The sequence below is a fragment of the Mycteria americana genome, chromosome 12 (genome assembly GCF_035582795.1).
Source record: "Mycteria americana isolate JAX WOST 10 ecotype Jacksonville Zoo and Gardens chromosome 12, USCA_MyAme_1.0, whole genome shotgun sequence".
In the NCBI taxonomy this organism is placed as follows: Eukaryota; Metazoa; Chordata; class Aves; order Ciconiiformes; family Ciconiidae; genus Mycteria; species Mycteria americana.
This window is the reverse complement of record NC_134376.1, coordinates 8303059-8321810: the sequence shown is the minus strand read 5'-3', so window position 1 is coordinate 8321810 and position 18752 is coordinate 8303059. Positions and strand designations below refer to the sequence as shown.

The 18752-nt window shown below is 35.6% G+C and overlaps 1 protein-coding gene across 6 annotated transcripts in view; it reads left to right on the top strand.

Moving 5' to 3' along the window:
• TRRAP (transformation/transcription domain associated protein) overlaps positions 1–15754 on the top strand; it is a 115481-nt gene extending 99727 nt beyond the window's left edge. For all 6 annotated transcript variants that reach the window (XM_075515685.1, XM_075515684.1, XM_075515683.1 and 3 more), the window contains 6 exons: positions 5280–5505; positions 6160–6377; positions 9064–9248; positions 10938–11141; positions 12125–12319; positions 14540–15754. In XM_075515685.1, the coding sequence (XP_075371800.1) occupies positions 5280–5505; positions 6160–6377; positions 9064–9248; positions 10938–11141; positions 12125–12319; positions 14540–14824 (1313 nt within the window). In that variant the 3' untranslated portion in view covers positions 14825–15754. The remainder of the gene's footprint in view (positions 1–5279; positions 5506–6159; positions 6378–9063; positions 9249–10937; positions 11142–12124; positions 12320–14539) is intronic.
• Positions 15755–18752: the final 2998 nt, after the last annotated feature.

Below are 18752 nucleotides of genomic sequence, written 5' to 3'. Positions count from 1 at the left end.
TAAACATGAATGTCTACAGGTTTAAAATAATTATTTTGCTTGGTACTAGATTTGATTTTATTTTAATCTAATAAATGCAGTGTTTCAGTTCATGAATGAAGTGTGGAAAACAGAAGAAATTAAACTGATCGATATAGTTACACATTTTTGTAATTTAATTCATTACACAGAAAATGAAAATAAGTTTTTTATTAATTTTGCAGTAACAGTAAAATGTACATAAATTAACGAATAGGATTGTAATTACTGTACTAAAGATAGCAAAGGCTGTTTTAACATTATGAAAAACCATTTTTAAGTCATGCCTACTGTATCCTTTTCTCACACTAGAATGTTTGTTTGTTTTCTCTGATTCTCAGTACCAGTTGCATTTAGTTGATGGACAGATAATTACAGTGGTTACCTTCCATTTCAAAAGTATCCAAGCTGAGGACCTGTCTTGGAGTGAACCGTTTTCTTCAGTTATTTGCAGATTAATGTTGACAGCTATATTTTATAGACACTTTCAACTATGTTTGGTTGCATAATCTCTTCCACCAATGTCTGAGTTGCATCTTAATTCCTGTTTGGAGCCACTGGGGACTCTCACACCATTTCTTACATTCTAAATATTTTGTCTGCAGCCATCTGGACCGTTGGAGCTTTGATAGGTCATTTTTTTCCATCCTAACATACTTTTTAAAACCAAATTTTACTTTAATTTTTTTTTTCCCCTGGAACTTCAAATGCATAGTTCTCTGACCATCTGTTCTTTGTTCCTTCTCTCCTTTTCTGCTAAACCTTTGACATCAAAGAACAGGCAAATGCTGAGAAATACTCCCTTTGAGAGCTCTCTTAGCAGTGAAAGGAGGAGAAAAACTGCCTCAATTGTTCTTTTGTGGGCAGATGATAGTTTAGAGTTTGGATCCTGCTTCTTTTTGCAACCATCTCTCCACTGAAGCTGAATACGAATGGAAAATTCCAAAATAAAAATATACCCTTAAAGGGCAAGATAATTTTCTTGAGAGTTTTGGCAGCCAGCACAATGAATTCTCTACTGCGAATGGAAACTCTGTAATCAGAAGGAAGCTTCTTGAAGTCCTACTGTTTCTCTGAAGTGTGGTGAGAGGGCAGGGGGAAGACCTCTGTTACTAATTTTCAGCTTTTTTAAGGATTTTTTTTTTTTTTTTCTTAAGAGTGAGCATAGCATCACTTGGGTAGCTCTTTCTGTAATTCTGTTCAAAGTTTTAGATAACAGGATGTTATCCAGAAAATCCAGATTGAGAGATTGGAGTTAGTATCATATTTGACCTTGGTCTGGTCTTTGCAGTCTTGGTTTTCTGGAACTGAGTGATAAACCAGAAGTTCTGCTTCGTAGTTCTGCTTACCTGTCACTGAGATTTTTCGTGTTTGTTGGTGCTCTCCAAAAGTTCTTGTGAGATTAAAAAGAACCTTTGGGAAAGTACAGAGTATATAAATGGCTGAATAATAACTTCAAAAGCAAGACAGCTCTTCTCTCTCAGAGAACGCTTGGATCTTCTTCAGTATCATATGTATAAAGGATTTGAGCTGCTCTGCGAAGCTAAGCTTATGTTTCAGTCCTAGGTGGCATCTTACGTGATGGGTGTCCTGACTCTTTAGCTGAAGATCCTTGGGTCATGAACTTTAAGCGTAATCAGGCTTTGTCTATGGTCGGAATAGTCTTTAAAGTCTTGCAAATGAACTGTTGCTTGCTCTAAAAGCATTAATAGTCTGTTACTTTTAACTGATCACAACTATTTTCTGCCAGTTTAGCAGAAGGGGGGTTTTTTAGTTGTTAAGTCTTAGTTTGGAGGTGTTTTCTTTGTTTGTTTTTTAATGCTATGTTAATGTTCTGTAGGTCAAGGGTTTTGGGGGGATAAGAGGTTTGGTACTCTAATTTTGCTAACTCAAGTGTATTCTTCTTTTGTGTTGCTTCATGAGAAGTGATGATACAGACCTCACTCAAAGTATTAAGCTTTATCTAGTTGTGTTAAGAACCATCAGGATTTTTTTGGTCTGTCTCACTGGCAGGAAGATTGTGTCTCCTGTTTGTCCTTTCATTGAGAGTGGCAAGAACTTGCCAGTTATGCTGGGTTGGATGGATTCAGGTAGCAATCTTTGAGGCATTCAAGACTTTGAATGAATGTGTGTGTTTGAAATACATATATCACACTGTAAAATCTTTAGCAGCATTGAGAACAGAGAGCAAACTTTTACAATTGCAGTCTGTATCGTGGTCTTCTATGAATATCTCCATTAAAGATGAGGGGGTAAACTTCCTATTCTGTTCAGGAAAAGATGGTGTAAGTAGTAAGGTATTTTAGACCAGCATGTGTTAGCTTGAGAAAGATGTTCTGCAGTAGCAAGTACTGAAAAAAGTGGATTTGTTTGAAACAAAAAAAATACTATTTATATAGATTAAGATGTCTGCAAAGCAGAGAGAATTTGTACACACATAATGTCTGGTCTTGTATTTCCGTTTCTTCCAGCTGAAGTGATTTTTGTTCTCAGATGGGCTCTCTGTGACATGAGCAAAAAGACTAATTGAACTCTGTTTTTTCCCATCTGCCACCGGCAAACAAAACAACAAAAATCCTAAAATAGGCATTTCAACAAACTAGAGCTATTCTCGTGGTGAACTGAATGACTTTTTTTGTAAGGAATATATATTGATGCATATTTTTACTACTTGAGTGATTCACATTAGCACAAAAACTAGTTGCAATTTGGGCATACTTTCCTGTACTTCAGGAATTCAGGAGATAAATGATTCAATAATTTTGTCACTTTCATGAAATGATTTACTCCCACTGCTCACTAGAGGGTAGGCTTGGGATTATAAGAAGAGTGTTTTACAGTGATACTGCGATAGATGCACTGTCTATACCAGGTAGAAAAAGAAAAGGGAATATTACAGAGTCATACTAATTTCTAACATCCATAAATACGAAACTGTATTTTTCATTATAGACCTTTTTCTTATAGAAGCGGAAAGGATTTTGTATGTGCTGGGTTTTTGCTCTGTTTTGGGCTAGTAGACTTAAGACTTTCACCAAAAGCTTTTAGCATATCAGTATATTGTGGATACACAATGCAATATGTTGGGTTATGTGTTCTCTGATACTTTGTTTAAGTAACAGAATAGCAAAATGAAAGGAATCCTAGGTTGCATTATTTTATTTGGTAGTAGTATCCTGTACACGTAAAGAAGAGAACTTGGAGAACAAGAGTGTATGTATAGAATTATATGAATTATTCTGTCTGCCTTGTTTGTAGGAGTAAGTCTTGTGGATAATCAGTTTTCAGTGGTTTTAATTGTGGCTGAGAAAAACTTTTATATGTAGTAGTACCTGTGTGCATGTACTTAATGCACTATTAGCATACTTGCAGATAGATGCTTGTAGCATTTTATGTGGTCAAATTAATTTCCTCTCTGAGCAGCACTCATGATTGTTTTGTTTTGGGTTTTGTTTTTTGTCAATTTAGGAAAATATTGCGTGTATGTAACATAGTGAAATGTAGATTCTGCAATAAGATTCAAACTCATTTTTGAGACTGTGTTAATTTTCTGTTGTACTGAACCATAATGAAGATTCTGTTTGTTCTGCTTTAGCTGTAAATCTCAGAAATACTGAATTGATATTCTCTGTTTCTTGCTGTTGCTTTTTCACTTGTAACATGTTGAACTTAAAATGGCATCCTTTAGACTCTGTTACAGAAATGCTTTTTAAAAATTCAAGTCTGTTAACTTGCACAATTTGGGATGCCATAACTAATGAGGTTTACAGAGAGAGCAGTTTATCTTCTTATCTGATTGTGTTTAATCTCTTGTTGTGGTACTGAAGTGCTGAACCATAATTTCATTTGTGGGTGTGGTTTATTCATTTTCCCTCTTTTGGGAAATTCAAACACATTTATTTATTTATTTATTTGCTGTGTTCTGAAACTGTAGTGAAAGCAGTGTTGAGAAGATGGCATTGATGTTGGCCCAGGAAATGGTTGATATTATAGTGATTTCTGTTACAGAATTATCCATGTAGTGTATTGAAGACCGTGTATTGACCTTGAGAAAGTTCTTTCTTCACTTGCATGTGGGCTAGAGGAGATAGTTCCATGCTGCAATACTGTTATGTTGCAAAGCAAAGAGCAGGCTGTTTGCATAATATTGTCATTTTTGCTTAGGCTGTCATATCTGTTCTTCCTGTGGTGGCATGCAATTATTATCTAAGCCAGGAAAGAATAAAGAGATTTTTCTTGCAGCTCAGTATAGGAGAATAATAGTAATAGTAATTTTACTACTTGTCCTGCAGTTGCTCACAGGTTCTATATTGTATCCTCAGTTGAGGCTCTTTCATCCCTTTTAAAAGTAAAAAGCCTCCACTGATTTTAAATAAACAAATCACTTTTAAGGAAAGAGGCAGAAAATTATAGCGCTAGACTGTAAAATAAACTTACTTTTCCTCTTTCACTAAATGATCCTTTTCCTCTTTCACTAAATGATCTGATCTAATCGATTGGTTTATTACTGCTTTCTTTCTATGCAGGTCTGTCTGGTTGCAGTATATAGGCAGTTAAATACAGTAATAGTATTTAAAATTTTCACAGTATGTTTTTCTAATGTTTGCATGACTGTAAAACAGGAAAATCTTGGGAAGTTTGTTATTTACTAAATAATAGAGAATATTTTAGAGTTGTGTGCAGAAAAGAGGTAGTAGATTCTGACAGGTTTAAGTTATATATAATTTTAGGACTTTACTAAAAGATTTTCTATAGAGATGAAATATTCAACAGAGCCTGTCTTTTCAAGGCAGTACAGCTCTATGTGTGTGTTCAGTATGCACTATTGAACTGTATGATTTGTTCTCCTCCAGCATCTACTGTTGTGTTATTGCTGTTGTATGATCCTATACTAATTATGCTCTGACTCTTCCTTAATGATTCTTGTGTCTCTTCTGTTTTTGTCTGAACCTGCTGGTTTTCCTTTGTGTTTAGGGTAGCCATGTTTCTCTGCTGGACTTGCTTGGTAGTGTGCTTTCCTTTTTTTGTGTGAGCTGCTGATTGTAGTAGCTTTCTGTTTTACTATAGTATTCAAGGCCAGTGTGATGCTTTTCTACATAACAGGTATGTGTGCTGTATGTGGGACTCGTTAAAGTATTTTTGCTTGAGGGCATGTGGCCGAAAGAACCTCTTTGAAAATGCAGACTTCAAACACTTCGTACTTAAATACTCTGTATAGAATTTGAAATGCTAAGGATGTATGTATTTTTTTTTTCTTTTAGACTTTGACTTCAGTGTGCCAGGGTCAATGAAACTTCACAATCTTATCTCTAAACTGAAGAAATGGATCAAAATTCTGGAGGCAAAAACTAAACAGCTTCCAAAGTTCTTCCTCATAGAGGAAAAGTGCCGCTTTCTAAGTAATTTTTCAGCTCAAACTGCAGAAGTAGAGATACCTGGAGAATTCCTTATGCCAAAGCCAACACATTACTACATCAAGATAGCAAGGTAACCTAAAAAGACCCTTTGGTATTTGTAATTCTGAAAATAGAGAAGAAAATGAGAACCTCCTCCATCCATCCACTCTGCAAAAGTAGATGTTGTGTACATTTCATATATTTAAATTATGTATATAGAGTCATACTTTGGTATAACACCTTTATGGTTTTTTTTTTTTTTAATCTTCCTTCGGTCATTTTACATTGCCTCGCTAAGCAACTGTACTTAACGTGAAGTGTGAAGAGTATATTTGGTTTTCTTTTATGTTGATATAAGTTGAGATTAGTTCTTCTCTTGTAGTCAATAGAGGTACTATTCTTCAAAATAGTGATAAAGGTCTGATCTAATGATTAATTTTGCTCAAGAACTGTGTTTTAAAAACAAATAAACAAAATCAAACAAGAGCTTTTTGACTACAAAAGAGAAACCATGGGCTAGCTGGATAATAGAATTGTACCTTGTAATACAGTTGCACTGCCTTATTTCTTTGGAGGTTGGTTTGTTTGTTTGTTTTGTTGGTTTGTTGGGCTTTTTTGTGGTTGGGTTTTGGTTTTATTTGGTTTTTTTTGGTTTTTTTGTTTGTTTTGGTTTGGTTTTTTACATCGTGATTTAATATCAGAGGAGATTAGCTCAGGTGCTTTAATATCCCTTTCTTCCTGATAGGTTTATGCCCAGAGTGGAGATAGTTCAGAAACACAATACTGCAGCTAGAAGACTCTATATCCGAGGCCATAATGGAAAGATTTACCCATATCTGGTAATGAATGATGCTTGCTTGACAGAGTCTCGTAGAGAAGAGCGAGTATTACAACTTCTTCGCCTTTTGAACCCCTGCTTAGAGAAAAGGAAGGAAACCACAAAAAGACATTTGTTTTTTACAGGTACTGAAAAGAGATATTTTTTTATTAAAGTATGTTATACTCAAAGATTATAATTGCTAAAGTTTTTGACAGTTACTAATCACTGATACTGAAGTTTTTTGACTATTCAGAAGGTAAATTCACATCTGTCTAGGTGATTAGTCTTCTCTGGCATTGTAGCACCCCTCTGAAGAAGTAAAGTTGATTGCATGTGATCTACGGTGTTTTTAGAAGAGCTTACGTGCATCAGTTGTGAGTAACACACATAAGGCAGAGGCGTGCCCATTGGATCTGTTGCTATGGAAATGGATACACGTACTTCAGAACAAGCATTTAGAGACAAGTGGGGAGGGACAGAACACAACTTTTTCTCCCCAAGTTGCAATATATGAATATTGAATTTCTTTTACCTCTTCCACATAACACAGAAGAAGAAAGAATTTTTTTTTTTGTAGGGCTTAGAATTTGATATATAGTTTCTGAATTCTCTGATATGAGAACATATCTTTGTAATTTTTGAAGTAACTTTATATATCCATGGTGATGTTTACTTTCAGGAATATATACTGACTGGTTAGTTGTTGCCAAATAAAATCCATTCATAATCTAGATGTTGGATGCAGGACTTCTGTTGATCGTACTTCTATGATCCTGTAAAAGGTTACTTGGTTTGGAGAGTGCACTTTGCCAACAGCACCACCTGGCAATGCTTAAATATTACAGAATTAACAAACCTAATTGTAGGGAGGCCTTGATGAGAGTTAAGGAGGGTTCCAATATGATTTATGTGTATAAATTGCCAAAATACTCATGTAATAAAAAGCTCACATATTTAGGCATTTCAAAACAGAAACAGTGAATGAAGGCTGAACACACAGTCTTAATTCTTCCTCTTTCCTTGTGTGTCTTGGCTTTTTCATATGTTGATTATAAATAATTCATTCATGAAATGAGAAACAGAATATCAGAGTCTCGCCTAGCAACATACTTGATCTGCTTGTGATTCAAATACTAATGTAAATGCTTTAAAATAGTTAAACTCTTGTGTTTTCCAGATACTAAGGCTGTTGGCAAGTTCCAGCTTACAGCTGTGTAGCTACTTCATATTAATGTATAAATACTTTTCATTTCAGAAGGTCAATGAATCACTTACTAGCTTCATATAAATGAGTTCTGTACATTGCATTAGTCAGTTCTAATAATCCTTGGTTGGTGAGCAGGAAATATATTATGGATAAGGGAAACTTTAATCAAAGACACGAAGACAAAGCTGCTACTTTGCTGTTGTCCTGTTAAAAATGCTGAGATCTGATTTTAAAAAAGTACGGTTTTATCAGTCCTCCTTTTTGGGCTAATAGTATCTATTGACATGAAGTTGCTGTCATGAGCTTAGGTGGCCAGATGATGCGAGTTGCATTTACAGAGCTAGAAATGCATATTTTGAGTTCTAACTTTAAAAAGACAAAATTGTACAAGCCAAAGGATTTGTTATAATAAAAAGTAAATATAGTATCTCTACATATATGAAGACAATTTTGCATCACTGAGGGCAAAATGACAGAAATGCAGTACATAAATCCTTGAAAGATGTGATAAACAAGGCCACTGATACAGAAGTATATCCTCTATATAACATGATTAGTAAAGTAACATGTTTTCCTTCAGAGAGCTGTTTTTAAACTATAGTGTTTTTGGAAATAATTCTGTACCTTGTGGTTTGATACTGTTTGAAAGAACCTAAAGAACATTCATCTCTCTGCTGCCAGAGGTTAATGGAAGCAGACCAGAAGAAATAGCTCATTAACGTCCCTTCTGCAGAATGCATTTTCTTCTTTAGGATTGAAGAAGTTACATCAAACAATTTAAATTCATTTAAACAACTTTTCCGTGTATTTCTGAGGTTAATTATTACAGCTTCTGAGGGAAATGATGAGAGAACAGTTTTGCTGGTAGCTGGAGGTTGCTGTCAAACAGTACAAACAGTGTCACTGGAAAAGCTAGCTAATGGCAGAGGCCTGGTCTGTCTTGATGTAGGTGGGGATGCACATAAGACTCAGTAGCATGATACATCTGTTGAGCACCATGAAACAGCAAATAGGGTTTTTGCAAGTTTACTGCTCATCAAGGAAGAGCTCAGCGGCTTAAGTTTTCTTATTATTGAATATTTTGCTGTGTCTTCCCTATGTTGTTTTCAAATAGTGTCATTTAAACATCTATTCCTCAACTATGTTCAGATTTTTTCCTCCAGTTATTCTGAATCACTTTAAATACCCTATTGAGTTTAGTAGTTTTGTTCTTCAGAGTCATTTTTATTGACATAATGCTAGTGTCATGTAATCAGATATTACGAACCCATTTGCATCTGAACAAAGCATTACCCTCTTTTCTGCAGATAAAGAAAAGTAGGAAGAATAACGAGTGTTCAATTTTTTTTTGCTAATACAGTTGATGTTTCTGTTAAGATAAAAAAAATCTGCTATCATACTTGCTTTTTAACTGAGTTTGTGAATTAGTTATGAGTGTAGTAATAAAAATTTTCTCTTGATACACTTCAGTTGATTATCACAGTTGTGTTTTAAGGGCTGATACTTGCATGCTAATTCTTCTCTTAGTATTTGGGTTATGGATTAACTGTTTTGTTTTATTTTGCTCTCTCTGCTCCTGACCCCTGCCACCATCCTCTCTCACCCCTCTCAAATACTCCTAGTCCCCCGTGTTGTAGCAGTTTCTCCACAGATGCGTTTGGTTGAAGACAATCCCTCTTCTCTTTCCCTGGTGGAGATCTATAAGCAACGCTGTGCCAAGAAAGGCATTGAGCATGACAACCCTATTTCTCGTTACTATGACAGACTGGCAACGGTCCAAGCACGGGGGACTCAAGCTAGCCATCAGGTACTAGAATATAAAATAAATTTTAATCAAGGGCTTTTCTTGAGGACTCTACTATACTGTATCCAATCCCCCCCCCTCCCCGACTCTTCACCTCTCATTAGGTGCAAGGCAGATACATTTTGCAGAGGTGGTGTTTTGATTTTTGGGGGTTTGTTTTGGTTTTGCTTAATGTATTATTGGGAACTCTTATATCTATTTTTGGTATTTTAGATTATCTTGGAAAGCTTCAAAAAAGCTGTATTTGTTTTACTCTAGGTTGTTTCGGGTAACTGCAACTGAAAACAGACAAGGTGTTGATTGCTTTTTGGCCCTTTCATATAGTGCTTTGAAAATAATTGATTACATGAGAAACAGCTTTCCTAATTTACATAAGCAGTTATAGCCTGGTATGTGACGCAGGCTTCCCCATGTTCTTCTCATGTATCTCCTAAAGTTTCCAGTGGATTGATTTCATCTAAGTCGAATAGAAACAGTTGAGTAAGCTCACCCTAATAAATGATAGTACTCAGAAAGAACAAAGCTGCCTCTCTCTGTAACCTCCATCAAAAATCTAATTGTGATTAATAAGGTTATTTAACCTTTTTTTAATCTTAAGGTTAATGCAAATTCTTACATAAAATGCCAGTCCCATTTCAAATATAGCTATTAGAAAATCGACAGTATACATGTATCACAGACATCATTTAGACAAACTATCTTTTCAGGCTTTCTTTGTTACAAAATAAAATGAAGTGTTACGTAACATCTGTTTCTATTTTGAGAATTTTTCCTTCAGGTTATGGAACTCTTTAACAGCCATTTAATTGAAGTCAGTATGACTATCATGCTTTCTGGTGTAATAAAACAGATCCTAACTTTATTTCTTTTTCTAATTAATTAGGCTAGTATATGCTACAGTAATTAAATATTTTGGTAGGTTGCAAATGTTTACATCTAGGGAAAAAACTATTGCACAGTGTTCACTTACAGAAACAGTTGAATACAGCTCTTGGCTTTTATATTTTTGTATTTTTGAAGTAATTTTGCTGTAATAACATGTGTTATGAATTACTTTACCCAGTGTCTTTCCCTATCTTGTGTAGTAAAAATCCTTCACCTTTTACCCTGTATATGAAGAAACCATGCAGAGAGCCATCTTTAGGTTGCATGCTTTGTAGGTCCCGTGTATAATTTCAAATCTTGTCATTGTGCTTAAAATAAAGGGTCTTATTGCTGCAAAATGTATACCCAGCTTGCACTGAAGCTAGAAAATAGTGAAGTATGTTCCGTTAGTTTCCCATAAGAAGTGCAGCATCATGATTTGAATGTCTCTTTAGCTCACGTCTGACTTTCAAGAAAGTCTTGAATAGAAGATACTTCAAGTTGGGTTATATAACTTTTCAGTCTCAGGTCTTCTGACATGCCTGTTTGTGGTTCTCATGTTTATATGGCTTTATTAAAAATTTAGTCTTTTCAGATAAAGAATATTTTCTAGCTGTGCAGAGGATGGGCTAACAAAATATTATGTGTGTTTTGACAAAGAAGTCAGGAAACAGTGCTGGATTGAAAGTGTCCAAGTTCAGGATGTTTTTCCTAGAATGGGATACAGCAGTTGAGATAAGTTGTTTGGTAGTTGCTTTTGGCATATTTGTCTGTTGCTAAAAAGTGTATTAAAAATGATCTCTTTCAACTAATATTATTCATATGTAGGTTCTCAGAGATATACTTAAAGAAGTACAGAGTAACATGGTGCCGCGCAGTATGCTTAAGGAGTGGGCTCTACATACATTCCCCAATGCTACGGATTACTGGACTTTTCGAAAGATGTTCACTATTCAGTTAGCCCTAATTGGCTTTGCAGAATTCATCTTTCATTTAAATAGACTCAACCCTGAAATGCTGCAGATTGCCCAGGTATGCTTTAGTTTGTTCTAGATGCATGCTGTCGTCTTTGATCAAATGGAAATTTGGACTATACTTCTGAAATGAGTCAAAACGGTAATTCGACATACGTAATTAACAGTGCATTTCAGTAGGCTTTTCATTTATATGTGATTGCACATCATGTAGGTAGTAATTTAAACTGCAGTCCCTGTGGACATCAACTCTACCTTTTGTGGTGAGAATTTAGAACTTTGTCTGTAAAATTGTTCTTAGATATTGGAACTGTTCATGTAAATGACTGATAAGTCTCTCTTTTTAGTCCTCCTTCAAATATATTGCTTTGAATATATCTCTGTGTCAAACAGATTTAAAAAAAAAAAATTTAGAGCTTCATTTTCTTAAAGGGGAATACCCTTTTTCAAATACTGTTCTCTTTTCAGCATTGCCATCATGTTAAGCTACAACTCCTATTAATAGTGATTTTTCTGTTTTAACCCAACATTTAAAATGAAGCTTGCCACCTTAGTAGGGCAAAGGTGGTATATATTAAAGTCTTAATGACATTTTAATGCATGGAGGGCTATACTCTGTATAGCAATTAAGATTCTTTAATCCCTCTAGATGAGTGTTCAGATGCTTACCCAGAGTGAACAGTGCAGAGAGAATGCTTACCCAGAGGTGGGATGCATAGAGAACAGAGACCTGTCTATCTGCATGACTCCTTATAGAGCATGCTACAAAATAATCTATTCCTTAAGTTTGATATTACAATAATACGTATTTAGTAAGGGGTTTTGGACACATATTTTGAGAGAAATACATAGCTCACTCTGTGCATGACTTTAATTTTAACTTTTTTTGCTCAAAAACTGTTTGACTGAAAGAGCGAAAAGCCATTGGAGTACTATTTGTACTCTGAGTATTAACAGTAAACAAAAATCAAACTTCTTTTAGTTTCATTAATGAAAATCTGTTCCTTTAATTACTTTTGTGCATCTTGCTTTTAAATCCAGGATACTGGCAAGCTAAATGTAGCTTACTTTCGCTTTGACATTAACGATGCTACTGGAGATTTGGATGCCAATCGTCCAGTTCCATTCCGGCTTACACCAAACATTTCTGAATTTCTTACCACCATTGGCGTGTCTGGTCCACTGACTGCATCTATGATTGCAGTAGCTCGCTGCTTTGCACAGCCAAACTTCAAGGTTTGTATACCTTTTGAAAGGTTGTTTGCAGGCATGACAATTTATAAACTAAACAGCACTTTCTTGGTTTCAGGTAGAAACTTAAGGTAGAAGCAGAACAGTCAGTATTTGTTTTTAAATCTTACCCTAAGGTCATCACAGAGGCCAGCTGAAATGTTTGCAATTTGCCTTTTTGGAAAGAATAGGAGGAAGATAGGTGTAATTCTACCCTTAATTTATTTTTTTTGTCCAAACTTGTTAATTCAGGCTGATTGTTTCAGTGCTCTAGCCTCATAAATCCTTACAAATTCTGCCAGTGGTAAATAGTAAAATGACAAATGCAACATCATTTAGAATCTTCAAAATAATCTGTGAATAGAAATGTCTCTTGGCCCTTTGTTAGCAGAATAGAATGCTAAAGATATACTGTTACTTTGATGGATTCTAGCTCTTAGCAGGGTGTAGTTTTCTAAAGAAATTGTCTAACTTCCTTTTAAATTCTAATGCTTTCCAAAAATGAGGCATCTTGCACTTAGGCAAGCAATTTGCACCAGAAAGACATTGCACAGAACATACAGTAGCTATGGTGTGAGCTAGTTACTCTTTAAAAGATGGAAAATATCCTAAAGTGATTTTTTTCTTTATAATACAGAAAGCTGTGTTAGAGTATTTTTTAATAATTCATCATCTTACATTACAAAGCATGTCTATACATGCAAATGAATTCGCAGACGTAGCCTGTAATTTCAACATCTGAATGATGTATGCCCAATTAGACTTGCCACATCAATTTGGTGCGGCCCCACCTCGGGTACTGTGTGCAATTTTGGGCACCTCAGTATAAGGAGGACATCAAACTATTAGAGTGTGCCTAGAGGAGGGCGACCAAGATTGTGAGAGGTCTTGAGGGCAAGACTTATGAGGAGTGGCTGAGGTCACTTGGCTTGTTCAGCTTGGAGAAGAGAAGGCTGAGGGGTGCCCTCATTGCAGTCCACAACTTCCTCAAGGGGGCCAGTGGAGGGGAAGGTGCTGATCTCCTCTCTCTGGTGACCAGTGATGGGACGAGAGGAAATGGTAAGAAGCTGCGTCAGGGGAAGTTCAGACTTATGAAAAGGCTCTTCACTGAGAGGGTGGTCGGTCACTGGAACAGGCTCCACAGGGAACTGGTCATGACACCAAGCCTGTCAGAGTTCAGGGAGCATCTGGACAACACTCTTAGTCATATGGTTTAGTTTTAGGTAGTCCTGCGAGGAGCAGGGAGTTGGACTTGAAGATCCTTATGGGTCCCTTCCAACTTGAGTTACTCTCTGATTCTATGATTTGTTGAAGATCAGAGCACAGGTGCCCATTTATTCTTTTTGGAGCGATGGGTGCCCACCTCAATTCAGGCATGTGGTGATTATTGCTTTAGATTATCTATCTTTTGGACTTAAGAGGAATGCTTTTAACGTTTTCTGCATTTTACAAATGTCCATGAAATATATTTAATATGTGTTTGTATATGTTGGCCTAATACCTATATGTGTTATAAAATGTTTTATTTGTTATGTGCAAACAGTGAATTTAACTCAGACTGGATACCTAAAAGTTTGTTTTAGAAGCTCAAGACTATTGGAGTTGACAGATTAATGTCAGTAACTCAGCTCAGTGATGAGAAGAAACCAGGAAACTATTTGTTGCAGGCATTTCTTTTTCATCCAAGGATAGAACTGGCCTGTATATACATATGTATATACATATATATTATATACATATGTATGTATGTTGCAGTCAGCATTCTTTCCCTGTTTGACAGAAAACAGTATTCCCTGAGAGCGTAATCATTCTGCAAAAAACTCTCAGCTTTGCAAAGCACTCAATAATCTTTGCACAAGGCTTCTGTGTATGTGTGCATGTGTGTGGGAAAAGTCATAAATTTAGTGGAGTCATTTAAAAATAGAATATAAGTGACTGTAGTTGTGTGTATGAAGAACTTAATATATGTTATAGTTTATGTGATTTTTTTCATTTCTGTAGGAGTCATTGTGTTGTGTTTTCATAATGAAAGCTTTTTATGAAAAGAAACACCTTGAGAGGAAACAGTAAAGACAATTGGAAGGCACACTCATCTTGAAAAGGCTGAGATTGCAATGCGGGACCAAAAGTGCCAAAATGCTGTTGACTAAAATCTAGTTACAATTCTGTAATCCCTGATGGTTCTTTGGATTAAGTATAATAGTCTGATTTTTCTCCTTCATATAGGTTGATGGCATCCTAAAAACTGTGCTACGGGATGAAATAATTGCATGGCACAAAAAAACACAAGAGGATACTTCCTCTCCACTCTCAGCAGCTGGGCAACCTGAAAATATGGACAGCCAGCAGCTGGTTTCACTAGTTCAAAAAGCTGTTACTGCTATCATGACTCGACTTCATAATCTTGCTCAGTTTGAAGGAGGAGAAAGCAAAGTCAACACTCTGGTAGCAGCTGCAAATAGCTTGGATAATCTCTGTCGTATGGATCCTGCCTGGCACCCCTGGCTGTAACTTGAAATTTTTCAATAGCTTTTTTTGCTGCTGTTTGTGGTGCGAGCCATATATTATGTTAAAAAAATGTGAAAAAAGCTTTCCAGACCATGGCTTACCTGTCACACTGCATTTTGTTAGTCTTCATTTTAATCGTGTTTACAGTAATGACAATTTTACTGTTTTTAATTTCATGAGGGGACATTTCCTCCTGTAAGAAAGGTTGTTTAATATGCAACAACAGCTTTCACAAATAGCTTAAAATGAAGAGAGGAAACTTAAATAATGTACAGAAAAATCTTATTTTATGATGAGGACTATAAAACTAGCACTGTTAGATTTAGGGTCTGCCATTCCTAATAACCTGCAGTATATAATTTTTTTATACAATAGTAATTATTAAAAAAAAAAAAAGACAGTATTCCCAGTTACTGAATTTTACTTTGTGAAATTTTACTTAATCACTGTCCCTTCATTATATCAAATTGAAGGCACAAATAAATACTCTGCCTTTAAGATTGCTTCAGATTTACACGAGCAAAGTTGGTTTGTACAGAGAATTTTGTACCAAATGTATAGAGGTGACTTTTTGTTAGGCACTGAGAAAATGATGATCATATTGTGCTAGCTTTTCTTGGAGCACAAGCTATGTACAGTAAAAGTGTAAACCATTTGGAGTATTTGGTTTAGATGTGGACAGTGTTGGGGGGGGAGGTTTATAAAAAGGATGGAAAAAATCATCCTTTGATACATGTATTTGGCTGTAATAGATTAAAAAAAGTAAAATCTTATAAAGTTCTCTTTTTTTAAAAAATGTTTAGAATTACAATAGCTTCTTTAGAATGAATCTGTTTCTTTGTAATTTAAGAAAAGATCAGTTTAATGTTTCACTCGTCTTTCTGTTGTGTTAGCATTTTTATAAAACTTCAGTGTTGAGAATGTTAAATTTGTACAGAGTGATTTTTTCAAAATAAATATTTTGTAAAACTCTCTATGGTATTCATTTTATTTAGAATATTTTTAATATTATACTATGGACGAAATAGAAAAGATCGAAAAGCAGGTGTAATCTTTAATAAATGAAAATAGCCTGTATGTTAAAGGGTGGTGACTGTATTAATGAGACATGGATGTGATGTTCTCATGTATGGTGTTGAATTTGTTTACAGAAGAGCTGCAAATAGGAAGTATGTATATGACAAGAATTTCTTCATTCAGTGTACAGTCTTTCTTCCTAGCTAGTCAATTAATGTGTTAACCATCTGTTTTCTAAAAGCCTTTCTTTAAACAGAAGGGTCTATTTCGTGTCTACAAGAAATTCAGCTTTTAAGTAATTGTTCAGAGGTCAAGATTTTATCTGCAGATGACCTCTATTGGGGGATTTCTGCTGTTCCCACAGAAACAAAAGATGATCTTGATTGCTATAGCAAAGGATGGGTTGGTCTGTCTGGTTTTTTTTGGTTTTTTTTTTTTTTTTTTTTAATAAGCAGTCAACAGGTTCTTTAGAGATTTCAGAATAACACGAGAGGCATAATCGAAGTTAATCACCACCATTCAGTAGTGTACTCTCTGTGAGACAAGGGGAATTTCTAAAAGCCAATCTGATTACTCTTCCTGGGTGGGTGAGCTCACCTACAAGTTAACAGATGAACAACATTAACTCATTGGTTACCTGCAGATCAAGGCTTGTGGTAGGTATGGCTGTAGTCAAGTCATTATTTAAAAACAAAGCAACGTGTGCTTTCCATAGGTCTCTTACGGAGTTGCAAAAAGACCTCTTCCTTTTTTCTTTGCAGCTATTAGCAGAACCAATCAATTGATATGGACTTGAGTGTCAGCATTATGCAGGGGTACATGTCCCTCTCTACTGTCCATCTTATATGACAGTTCTGCTAACACCATAAGCAGCGCTGAACCTGGTGCAGAGAGAAGCGAGGCTGCTGGACAGAAAGCGCTATGTATGTATGTATATATAAGTGTATATATAAATGCACACACAGACTTTGCATCTATGAGTGTAATATGAACTCAAAATTGTTTAGTTAAGTTGATGAATTTAAACCCATTTGAAGGCTAGTGTTAAGTAGGTTTTTACTGTATGTTTGGCTGGGAGGCATCACTTTGTCATGTCAGACAGACCTCAGGATTCAGTTATTTGCGCAGTCTTCGTTACCTTTCAGGTGGGTTATTCCAGTGTGGTACTGGGCGTGAAGCCTTTGGTGGTTAGTACAGAATATTTTGCTATATGTTAGTTATGCATAAATGTTACAGTATGTGCCAATTGAACATAGCATATAGGATAATGTATAGTTTTGCTAGGTTAAATTACGAATTTGCACCTGTTCTTTACTTTTTGACTAGTAACAAGCTCATCTAGTATTAGAAATGAAGATACCTTGCACTCCAACTTAAATGCATTTTTTTCCCTTTGGGATATAACTATAATATAGCAGGAAAAATAAAATGAAATTTTGAAAATGGAAATTAAGATATTATTGACTTGTAAATGAAAAGGAAAGCTTTACCCTTAGCTCTTGTAAATGAAAAGTAAATGCGCAATAATGAATTTATGGAAAAATGTCATATTTTTAGAGAAAAAGCCTGGAAAATAAACGAACATTCCATTTTCGTTGTAAAATACAGCACAATATTAAGGAACAGTGATATATTTCGCTTACTCTATGTAGGAGTTGTAATAATCTAATCCTGGAAGTTTTGGAATAAAAAGGGAATTGGAAATACTTTTTCACTAGCTTAAACTGCAACTGTGGTAATGCTTTATATGTTTCTCTGAAATTATTTCACTTAGAGGATTTCCTATGCAAGTTTCTTTTCAATTCTTTCCTAGGCGAGACGGACCAGAGCTTTTCCCAGCTGAATCCCTACTGCCTTTCCCATTAGTTCGTTTGAGGACCTTAGCAAGAGCAAAGTGACTCTCATCAAGCAAGTCATGACTTTCCTACGTGCCTACCTACTTTTTCCCTGGGTCCAGAAGAGTCAGTAGCAGATAATGTCCAGCAGAAACAGATGGTAAGCATTCAGCCCTCAAAAGTTTAAAAAAGAATGATAGCCAGCTGGTTGACCCTCAGCCATAGCCACGTGATGATAGGTAAGGCAGGTCAGTTTGTGGACTTGCGATCCAGGCATTTAGATCAAGGGGATCAAGTCTTTCTGCGTAACATAGTTCTTACATGGATCAAAGGATTTGCTGTGGGATTTGGCTGGGAGGAAGAGTTTATTACTTCTCACCGGATACTTTTTGTTCTATGTTACCGTTTGTTTCCTTGTACAATGACTAAAGTGTGGCCCCTTTATTCCTACACTTGGTTTGTGTGCTCCTTATATATTGAAGAGAGGATGATAGATTGAGTCATGCTGTATGCCAATACATACAATTGGAAGCTCAAATACATGAGTGGTAAGGACTATGTAAGGATTTGGAAAACAAACAGCTCTTTTTGGCAAAGACTTGCTTCCTTATCAAAATCATGTTGGCAAGAAGAATCTGAACTTATAAAACATAACACTTGCTGCATGTGTCACAACATACTCTATATGCAGTCATTCACAACTAAGCTTAGCGCTTTCATGACTTGAAGGGAATTGTTGGCTTCCTTTTATTGAGGATTGTAACATCTGTAGCTGTGAAATATGGCACGTGCTGCAGCAGAGGAGTTGCAGTATTTTTTCCTTAATCATTTGCATGTCTTAGATATGTCCGACTCAAGAGATGACAGCTTCCCTGAAAGGAAATCATCAGATAATTCAGCCACTTTTCTGTTCATGATAGAAATCATAATGGAAAGACGAGAATGTAAGTTAAAACAGACAAACTTTGTTGTTTCTAGATTTGTGACCTCTCTTGTTTATTCAAATATACTCCTAAAAGAAAACATGAGGTGTGAGGGAACAGTGCTAATAGGGAAAAGAGAGTTATTTTAATGAGGTC